The 11,628-nt window shown below is 38.7% G+C and overlaps 1 protein-coding gene across 1 annotated transcript in view; it reads left to right on the forward strand.

The window, feature by feature from the left end:
* Positions 1–11,628, forward strand: part of Phlpp2 (PH domain and leucine rich repeat protein phosphatase 2) — a 66,464-nt gene that overhangs the window by 3,025 nt on the left and 51,811 nt on the right. The window contains exon 2 of the mRNA XM_010644467.3: positions 1,846–2,129. Within this exon, the coding sequence (XP_010642769.1) occupies positions 1,846–2,129 (284 nt within the window). The remainder of the gene's footprint in view (positions 1–1,845; positions 2,130–11,628) is intronic.

Raw genomic sequence — 11,628 nt, forward strand, 5'->3', positions numbered from 1 at the left:
ATATATATATATTTGTTGTTTTGTTTTTGTGGTACTGTGGAATGAAACCAGGGCCTCACACATGCCATGCAAGCACTGTACCTCTGAGCTGCTCTCCTGTACCTCACCCCACCTCCTTTTTTTTTCTGGGATTGGGATAAACTCTAGCTAAGTTTGGCCTGAAACTTGGATCCTCTTGCCTCACCCTTCTAGAGAAGCGACTGTATATATATTTGTTGTTTTGTTTTTGTGGTACTGTGGAATGAAACCAGGGCCTCACACATGCCATGCAAGCACTGTACCTCTGAGCTGCTCTCCTGTACCTCACCCCACCTCCTTTTTTTTTCTGGGATTGGGATAAACTCTAGCTAAGTTTGGCCTGAAACTTGGATCCTCTTGCCTCACCCTTCTAGAGAAGCGACTGGGATTATAGGTGTGCAAAACCACACCTGGCTGGAGAGTTTATTTTCTTTCTTTTTAAACTGGAATAGTATCTGCTTTGTCTTGTCTCTCTACTGAATGCAGAATGTAGATCTTCCTTTATAAACATTCATCTATCATATAGAATATTGGTCAGGTGGTACAGTTTAGTCTTTTTCAAAGATTGAAAAATAAGGAATATTCAAAATTAACCGGGGGTTAACCACACATTAATTAAATTTATTTAGTGGTACAATTATGATGAATCTTGTGTTTATGAAATAAGCACTTGAAGGTCCTTGGTTAATTCTAAGATTTTGAGCTTTGAGAAAATGAGGCCTCATTCCTACTTATAGCATGGGTTTATCCTCCTCTAAGATACAATAATATATATAGTTTTGAATAGTTAGACTCAAATCTCCAAGATCTGCAAAATGATCAGTGTGTTTATGGTATCCTAAATTTAAATTGTAGGGCTATCTTCACTCTTGATTTTTTTCTTTATATATGGATATGCTTGCTAACTTTTCGTTCCACATTATCATCTTTAGAAATTTATTTTTTTATAGATTGCTTCTTGAACTCAGGGCCTTGTGCATGTGAGGCAGGCACTATATCACTGAATCCTTATTTTATTTTGTTTTGTTTTCTTGAGGTAGTGTCTTGCTATGCACTTTAGGCTGGCTAAGCTCATGGCGATCTCCTGCCTCAGCCTCCCAAGTGCTAGGATTGATTATAGGTTTGTGCCACCACTTCTGGCTTCATTTTTTATTTCTGAGACAGAGTCTCACTAAATTACCCAGGCTGGCCTCCAATGTGCCATCCTCTTATCTCACACTCCTAAGTAGCTTGGGATGGAATTGTCATAGGACAAGATCTGAGGAGATTTTTAAGTACTGGGGATTCTTGGTATCAGTGATCGAACTCAGGACCTTGTGCTTTTGAGGCTGGCGGTGGCACCACTGAGCTAAATCCCTGGCCCATGTTTTGTTATTTTTGACACATTTCTGAAAACAGAAAAATAGAGGGCCAGAGAAGATGATCGGTGGAGACATGAACAGCTTGCAGATAAGAACGTTAGGTCATCTACGTTAAGAATGCATGTGGCAAGGCTGGCCATGCATGCCTGTGACCTCAGCCCTCTGGGAGGCTGAGGAAGGATTGGGAATTGGGGCCCAGGCCCAGCCATTTAGTGACTTAGTGAGACACAGTTTCAAAATGTAAACATGGCTGGGTTGTAGGTTGGTTAGAAGGCCCTGGGTTCAAGGCCCAGTACCACAAACAAAACAAAACAGGAGGAGCATGGCAGATGCAGCAGTTCCACAGGAAGAGGGGATACTTGAGCAAAGTTGCTGAATATGAAATAGAGAAGCGGTGTGAGGACTGAACATGTCTAATTCAGTCAAATGTTCTAGCTAATGATTTCTTTTTGTTGATATTTTTCAGAGAAATATGAGATGCAATGGGAGCAGAAATTGTTTGAATAGGAGAAGTAGGTTTGGTTCTCGAGAAAGAGACTGGCTGAGAGAAGATGTGAAGAGAGGCTGTGTTTACCTTTATGGAGCTGACACAACCACTGCCACTACAAGTACCACCTCCACCTCTTCCTCTTCCTCCACCTCCTCTGACTTACATCTCGTCCTTTGCACAGTAGAGACACCAGCATCGGAAATATGTACCGGAGAGGGAAGAGAAAGTCTTTATTTACAGCTTCATGGAGACCTGGTCAGGTGTGGTCTGAGTTTCATCATTAATCTTATTGCAGTAAAAGTAACATGTGTTTCTGCTTGGAAGTAGACTTTAGGGGTTTTTTTTGTTTTGTTTTTGTATATTCAATCCAGGGCCTTTGCACTGAGTTACATCCCCAACCCTTTTTATTCTTTTATTTTGAGATAGATTCTCACTAAGTCATTTTGTTGACCAAACTGTAATCTTCCTGCCTCAGCCTCCCAGTGTGCTGGATTACAAGTGTGTATCACTAGACCTGGATGTTAGTTTTTTTCCCCCGCAGGAAATATTGGTGATTGAACCCAGGGCATTCACACTAAGCTATATTTCCAGCCCATTTTTAATATTTTTATTTTGAGATAGGGTCTAACTAAGTCTCTAAGCTGCCCAGGCTAAGTTTGAACTTGCAGTCCTTTTGCCTCAGCTTCCCAAGTGCTGGGATTACAGGTATGTGCCACCATGCCTGGCTAAACTCTTAGTTCTCTTGCTTTAGCCTCTGTAGTCCTGGGACTTCAGGCATCTACCACCACTCCCAGTGACGTTAGGATTTTTCTCATGCTGGAGCTTATGTTGACTTTGGAGTCATTAGGCCTGAAAAAAGATTTATCCTTGGAATGCTGCCTTTATCGTTCCAATTTTAGTGTATGTGCTGCTGAAGTGAACATGTGGAATGCTGACTTTATACTCGCATTTTAAAACTATCATGAAGGAAAATTTAAGAGATCTTTTACTTTTGAGAGTTTTTATAAGTATTTTAAAAGTTAATTTTTTTGTAGAGTGTAAATAGGATGATATTGAAATGTGTTAAGTATATAGAGTAAGACAAGACTTTCTCTATCCCCTGTTCCTCAGGCTCCAAGACTTTAATTTTTAGGAAGACTGTTATTAACAATATCTTATATATCCTGGGGATAGTCTGTGCATATATATTTAATACTTCTTAGAGATCTTTCATATTAATATTTATATAGTTATAATTTATTGGCTACAATAATACTGTTTTCATTTTATGAATCTCCCATAATTTTAGCCTGTCTCCTGTTACGGACATTCAAATTGTTACCAGTTTTTAGTACTGTAAGCGATGCTTGTATGTGGGAGTTTATCGCAGAGTAAACTTCTTTAAGTGGAATTGCTGAATCAAAGGTTATGATCATTTATGATTTTGATAGTTGCTATCAGTTTCTTCTTTAAAAATATTTTTTTATATTTCCATCTAAAATATGAATGTATACCCATTCCCCCTTTTTCCAAAGTGTTAGTATTAAATTTTATATGTAGATATAGAAATGGACCCAAAATGATCTTACACATGCTTGTTAACAAAAATGATTGTTGATAGTATTTATTTATTTATGGTCCCGGGGAATAAGTCCAGTGCTTTGAGCATGCTAGCCAAGGAGTCTACCCCTGAGTTTTTACCCTCAGGCACTGTTAAATTGGAGAAGGTAAGGTCAGCATTTCAAGGGGAAATCTCTTCCCACCTCCAATGGCTTAAATTTTTACACATTTGATCAGAGTTTTGCTGTTTTGTTCTTTTAATTCTTTTCATGAGTGAAGTTGAATGTATTTCCACAGATTTAAAAGCCATTAATGTCTGAAAGTTTTTTCATAAATGTGAAGAACAATAGCCTCATAGTAGTCTTACACTATAAATATGAACCCTTTAACTTTAAAGAAAGAAATCACTATTAGTTCACTATTAGTTCTTTGAACTAGACATCAAATCAGAGCTGTTTAAATACCTGACCATTAACCAGCTGTGATGGCACAAACTTGTAATCCAAGCACTGAGGAGGTGAGGCAGGAGGAACAAGAGTTTGAGACTAGGTTGGGTTATACATAGTGTGAGGCCAGCCTGTATCTGTTTCAGAAAACAACAAAAACCCACAAAACCCTCTAACCATTGTTTTTCTGTCCTCCACACACCTTCCAATAAAGTCTTTTTCTCCCCCCCCCGTGGTACTGAGGGTTGAACACAGAGCCTTTACAATGAGCTACACGCCAGCCTTTTATGTTTTTTTTTCTTTTTATTGAGTTTATTGGTACATTTTAGGTAATACTGTACAGTTACATTCATCATTGGAATCTTGTACCTTTACATGACAGGTCTTGGTTCTCATTTTTTCCCCTTGTCCCTGCCCTCCCTTCACCCTCTCCCCCCTCCCCATTTACAAACACTTTATTTCCATTTTTGCATTTTCTCATATTTTTTTCTCCTAAATGAAATAAATAAGTCACACATGTGTAAATACTGAATAGTTTCTCTGGTGTGAAAAACTATAATAGTACACAAGATCCTAATGAGATAATTAACAATGTGAAATAGGAAGGGTAGGGGAAGGGGAATAAGGGAAAAGAAAAAAGTATCAGGCTTTTATGTTTTGAGGCAAAGCCTCACTGAATTGCCCATGCTGAGCTCCAGTTTGGGATCCTCCTCCCTCAGTGCCCAGAGAGGATTACAGGAAGAAATATCTTGAAGCAGAGTTCAGAGATATGGGTTCAGTACTATTCAAAGTGAGAGAGGAAGCTCCCACTTTAAAAGTGTGGTAATAATAGTAACACCTTTAGCTAAGCTAAAAACTGATGTAATTTATAAATGTAATCTAGGTTTACTATGTATTCTTTTTAGGATTTGGATAATTCCTGAAACAGTAGATTAGCATTTGAATGTTTTCTTTGTTCACTATTTAACTACATTTTCTAAATCTATTTATACAACTAAAGGATCAGACTGGGTGATCCTTAGGCTTTTCTAAATCTCAGCACTGATGCTGATCTAATTTTATCAGGTGGAAAGTGTTGACCTAAATTAAAGCTGGTAGTGTTTGAGTTCACTTATGCATGTGACTTACTCATTTGTTTGCTATGTTTATGTACACAAAGATACTAGAAATGAGAAAACCTTCCTGGAATGAGTTTGGTACTACTAGTTGTGTGATTAGTAAAGAATCCAAATGTAATGTAGTTTATTTACTTATATGAACTACCTTGTACTTAAAATGGAAATTTTGTCTCTCTCTACCTCTGTTCTCTTGATAACTTATAGTGAAACAGCTCTTTGAAGATATAATCAATTGGGAAATAGTGAAAACACCGTTGAACTGTAGTTTGAAAGAATAGATATATTTTCATTCCCGGAGTAAGAGCTGTAGAACTTACTCAGCTAATGGTGATGATAATGATGATGATGGGTCCAGCTAACTCTCAGTGCTTGCCCTCTGGTCAGTGGGCTTAGCTAGCTTTATGCACATTTTCTCATCAAATCCTTACAGTAACTCCAGGGGAGGAAGTATTGTTTGTTTCAAGTGGGGAAGATTGAGGCATTGAGAGACGTCCTGTAGCTTCCTCAAGTTCAGGCAGATACTACCAGGAAGTTGGAATGCCCAGCATTCAAGGAAGATGATGAACTTCTGAGTACAGGTCCTATAGGAGAGGAGCTGGCATAGCAGCTTTCCTTACGGAGTTTTACTGCTTAATTATGCCCATTTCAAGATCTTCTTTAGATGTCTTACTCAGCGTTAATTGCTTGAGTTCATTCTTATCTAATAAAAGGAGGCATTTTCTTCAAATAACCCTTTATAAGATGGTTGGCAGTCTAAGGTATTACTGAAGTATGATATGTGCTCATTGAAGAACTTTTGGAAACTAAAAAAGCATAAAGGCAAATAATAATATTCAGTACTTATGCTTTATGTTCTTTACCTCGTGAAGTAAAAACTCTCCCTCCTTTCCTTCCCTCTCCTTCCCTCCCCTCCCCTCCCCTCCCCTTCCCTGCCATGCCCACTACACTGATTTAATGACCCACTCACGGGCCTCAGTGCAGTTTGAAGTCCCCTCCCCTCCCCTTCCTTTCCTTTTCCTTTCCCTGCCCTTTCTTTCTTCCTCTCCACCCCACCCTTTCTGTCCCCACTTTTAGATGTAGAAAGTGAGGCTTAAGAGAGTTAAGCAGCTCAACTAATAGTAATCAACTAGGCAGTGGTAGAGCTGGAGTTTAAACTATCACATTCTGACACCAAATCCCATTTGCTTTTTGTTGTTTTTTGTTTTTTGAGACATGATCTCACTGTGTAGTAGTATAGGCTGGCCTTGAACTCTTGATCCTTCTACTTCAGCCTCTCTAATGCTGGCACTATTGTACCCAGCAGATCTCATTTTGTTAACTTATATTAGTAACATTTTTCCTCCATATCATTTTTTTGACCACATGTACGCTTCTTAATAATTACATATTTGGTCTCATACCATATATTCAATTTTACATCCTCCTGCTTCACTTAATAGATAATCTTAATTTAATTGTATCATTAAAAATTAGATACCAGTTTTTTTCCCCCCAGTAGTGTGGATTGAACCAGGAGTGCTCTACCACTGAGTTACATCCCTAGTCCATTTTATTTTTTATTTTGAGACAGGGTCTCACTAAGTCTCCAAGTTGCCTAGGCTGCCCTCAAACTTGTGGTTCTTCTGCCTCAGCCTCCTAGAGTGCTGGAATTACAGGCGTGAGCCATCATACCTGGCTCCATGTTATAGGTAACAGTATAAACTGTTTAAAATTGAGAGAGATGCAGTAATGGTCTAGGGGTTGAATTGTAGAATGAGAGTTTGTATGTTCAAATCCTGGACTGACAGTTACTGTGCGAGTACTTCTTGTGCCTCAGTTTACTAATCTGTAAAATGGATTATACTATTTACATTGTTGAGTTTTCATCAGGATTAAATTAATTACACATGTTATGAAAAATAAATGAATTAATATTTGTAAAGTAATACTTAAACCATCCACTCGGGCAGCTTGTTAATACACAGATTCTGATTCAGTAGATCTAGGACAGGGTGTGAGATTGTGTATTTTTATTAAGCTCCCGAGTGTTGTACTGTACTTTGAGTAGCAAGGAAATAAAGTGCTAGTTATTTCCCTTTTCTCTGTCTGTGTCTATATCTTTGCTGGGAATTAAACCCAGGGCTTCCAGTATACAAAGCATGTGCTTTATCACTGAGCTGCACTCCTAGTCACAAATGCTGAAAGATATAACCTATTTAGGTTGTTTCAACTCATTTAACTCTTTTTTTTTTTTTTTTTTTGGTACTGGGGATCAAACTCAGGACCTTGCGCTTGCGAGGCAGGTGGTGGAACCACTGAACTAAATCCCTGGCCCATTCAACTCTTAAAAGTAGTATTATACTGACTAAACTATTGCCCAAAAATCTTTACATTCTCTAGGCTAGGGACTTAAAATAGATAACTGGGACACTTAAAATCTTTGTTTTTTTCCAAATCATTCATTCCTTTCTTCTTTCTTTACTTTTTTTTTTCATTTATGGACTTGTCACTTGAACATAAATGAATGGTTTGTAATTATAGAATTTTCACACTTGAGGACACTATAGAGAGATGATCTGCTAGTGAAACTAACTCTCTTCAACCCAACAGTAGCACCCCACCCCCAATTATGGGTGGTTCCAGAGCTTTTGATTGTCACAATTACTGGGGACAGTTACCAACATTTATGGGGTAGGGGACAGAGAAGCTTCAGTGTGTGAGAAGGCAAAGAATTGTCCTGCCTCCAAACAAAGAACTTCCCGTTGGGAATCACTGAGAAGGCTCCCTTTGTTTTATAAATGTATATAATAGGCCCAGAGAGTTCAGGTTGAAACACCATTTCTGAAGCTGACCAGTGTTAGGGTTGCAGTTGGGACGTAGGAGCAGTCCTACTAGTCTGCTGCTTCTCATGTTGTACTCTTTGGCTCTGCTTTTTTCCATTGAACTGTTCAAGTGATAAATGACTCACCAGTGAAACTTAGTGTTATCATTGCCTTCCATCTAATAAGCTGTAACGAGATCATATGTAATAAAGTGGATTGCCCTTTGACTCGTGGTCATATATCTACTTTTATTCTTAGTCATCAAAATGACTAAGATTTCTAAGTGTTTGATAGCCATTTTAAGATAAGCTAAGAATTAATAGGATGTTTATAACAAGATAACTCAAGATTTGGGGTCCTGATTTTTAAATTTTATTTATTTTTGGGGGATACTGGGAGTCCAGGGTCTTCACACTGAGCTACATGGGTTACTGAGTCCTAATACCTATCACTGACTTGCTGGGTAACTTCTTGAAATTCATTAAAATTTATCCCCTCCCATGAAGTGTGATTGAAATATAGTATATGGTGAAATTTTTTTTTTCTGTACCAGGAATCAAACTTGGGCTCTTGCACTTGCCAGGCAGGTGTGGCACTGCTGAGCTAAATCCCTGGCCCCATGGTGAATGTTTAAATTTTAAAAACTATTACAGTAAAAGACACATTGCCATTAATCTCCCTAAAATTCTCTCCCTTGCTTCAAACACACTTATCATCCCATTGTTCTTGACACTTTCTGAAGCACTTCTGGTAGTCATCTTTCCTGAGTGTCTATGAAGTGTGATGAAAAAATATGGTAAATGCTGCTGTTGAGTGCCATTTAATGGAAAGGCAGGCTTATAAAAGGACATTTCAGTATGTCCTCATCCATCTTATTCACCAGATATGGCCCTGTGCAACTTCACTGGATAAGGCAAAGTCAAAATGGTCATGTAAGGTAAATTTTTTGAATTAACTCAGGAACCTGAGGCAGCCATGACAGTATAACTAAAGACACTCATGATTAATAGCAGTGTGTTTTTTATTGTAATAATTTTTTGGTTTTCTTTTTGTACCGGGGTTCAAACTTGGAACCTTGTGCTTTTGCGGCAGGCACTGAGCTAAATCCCCAGCTCCTATTGTAATACATTTTTAAAAATTAATCTAGGCAAGTACTCTCCCACTGAGCTACATCCCCAGCCCTGACATCATACAGTATTTTGAAATGAAATGAAAATTTCTGTTTCAAGATGCATACCCAACTGATTACTGATAAGGAAGGGAAAAGGAACCTATGGGTGTGTTCAAGGTGTAGTGAGGGTGGGGTTAATTTAGGAATTGAACCCCAGGAGCACTGACTTACATCCCCAGCTGTTTTTAAAATTTTTATTTTGAGACAGGGCTTCACCAACTTACCCACCTGGCCTGGAATTTTGGATCCTCCTTCCTTAGCCTCTTGAGTAGTTGAAATTACAGGTGTGCCCAGGCCTAGTTTTGTGCTTCATATTTCTGTACTTTTTAAAACTTGAAAAGAATGTGTTAGGCTAGGCCTGGTGGTGCCTGCCTGTAATCCCAGGACTCAGGAGGCCGAGGCAAGAGGATGAGAGTTTAAGGCCAGTCTGAGTTACAAGGCAAGACCTGTTTCAAAAAACAGAACAAAATGAAAAAGAAGAGGAAGTGGAGAGGGAGGAGATATTATATGTTTCTAAATTGGAATATAAATTTATTTTGAAGCTTTGTTTTGTATTTTAATACTTCTGCAATCAGTGTGTTTCTTAACAGTTGATGCTAAGCCATAGCTTAATTGTTTTTTCCTTTCTTAATGGTTATTCTGACACCATCTCATTTACTGCAGTGTACCTCTTTTCTATTTTTGGCAGTACTGGGGATCGAACTCAGGGCCTTGAGCTTGTGAGGCAGGCGCAGTGCTATTGAGCTAAATTACCCAGCCCACACTGCAGTGTACTTCTGACCCTGATCACCTGGGTTAGTGCTGATTTCACAAATTAAAGGACATAGTCCCAGATAAGACTGACCTTTTAGATTTCAGGAGCTCTTCAGGATTCCCCAGGCCTCCCACACTTCTTAAGAGCTGGCTACAAATTTGGAAGTTCTTATCACCCTTTTAGGTTCAGTAATTCACTGGAAAAATGCACAAAGCTCAGGAAAGTGCTGTGATTACAGTTTTAATATAAAGGATATAATCAGAACCAGCCACCTGAAGAGAAACAGGGCAAAGTTTGGAGTGCTTCCAATGCCTTCTCCCCAGGGAATCTTGGGCTGCCACCATCCTGGAAGCTCTGGAGAGCTACAGCTAACACCAGAGGTTTATTACAAATGCATGACCAGTTGAATCATTGGCTGTGTGACTGAATTAAGCCTTTAGCCTTCTCATCTTCACCTAGAGTGGATCAAAGCTCCAACCCTCCAGTCTTTGGTTGGTCTTTCTAGTGATCAGCCTTCATCCTGAGTCACCTTCACTAACATTAATTCAGGGGTGACTCATGGTTCCTGTGGAAAAGCAAGACACTTTTGTTACTAAGGATTAAGAGTCTGCCTCCTGGGAATCAGGGCCCAAAGCCAGTCATATTATTTTATTTCTTTTTTCTTTTAAAAATAATTTGAGAGAGGATCTCACCAGTTATTCAGGCTGGCCTTGGTCCTGCTTCAGCTCCTGAGTAGCTGAGATTACAGGCATGTGCCACCACACCCAGCTATACTTTTTGTTATATGGTAGGGTGGTGCATAAAAAATGGTACATTAGATGTAATGAAATGTGATAATTTAGAAACAACCTTTTAGATGTCCTGATATGAGTAAAGTGACATTTGTAGTCATTTGAACTGTTTTGCATAAATTATTTTAGCAAGACAAAATATGGTTTGCCTAAAGAAGATTAGCATTTTTTCCATAGCCCTAGCATATTCTCTCTTTAAAGTTTTAATACATTGTGTATTTTATGGGATACAATGTATCAACATGGATAAACCTAGGGAACATTATGTTAAAAGTAATCCCAGCACTTAGGAGGCTGAGGCAGGAGGGTTACCATCTGTGAGTTTAAGGCCGGCCTGAACTATGTAATGAGACCTGAAGATTAGCATTTTGTTGTTGCAGTGCTGGGAGTCAAATTTAGGAATGCTTTATACCTGAGCTATATCCCCAGCCCTTTTTAAATTTTTTATTCTGAGACAGGTTCTCTCTCACTAAATTGTTAAGGCTGGGCCCAAATATAAGATTCTTCTACCTTCAGACTCCTGAGTAGCTGAGATTACAAGCATGTTGTCTGCTTTATGAAATTGATACATGTTTAAACCCTGATGTAGTTTTTAGTATTGGTGCATTGGTTGGCTGGTTTAATGAGAAATTATCATATGGCAGTATTCAGATTTAAATGGATTACAGTAGTCTTGTCACACTAAAGCAGTAGTGGAGAGGCTGGGGATTTAGCTCAGTGGTTCTGCTGTGTGCCTTGATAGTGCAGTATACAGAGTTTGATCCCCAGTACCCCCCAAAAAAAGTAGTGGAAATAACTCAATTTTTTGAGGGGGGTACCAGGGATCAAACTCGGGACCTTATGTTTGCGAGGCAGGTGACAGAACCACTGAGCCAAATCCCCAGCCAATTCAAATGTTGAATACACCTGTTTGTTGCCAGCATTACTCTCTCCTGCAGCTGTTTTGCAATATATAATTTCTTTTTGATTTGTGAGAGATTTAACAAATAATCACCAGCTTGCTAAACTTTTGGAACTTTGAAACAAAACATTGAGCTTATTATTGTGTATCCCTTCCACATACTCTACTATCTTAAGCCCATGAGTTTAGTGAGTAAATGGAAGTTTTTCTCTTTTCTTTTCTTTTTTTTTTTTTTGGT

The sequence above is a fragment of the Fukomys damarensis genome, unplaced genomic scaffold (assembly GCF_012274545.1).
Source record: "Fukomys damarensis isolate Sample0158 unplaced genomic scaffold, DMR_v1.0_HiC HiC_scaffold_32, whole genome shotgun sequence".
Taxonomy (NCBI): Eukaryota; Metazoa; Chordata; class Mammalia; order Rodentia; family Bathyergidae; genus Fukomys; species Fukomys damarensis.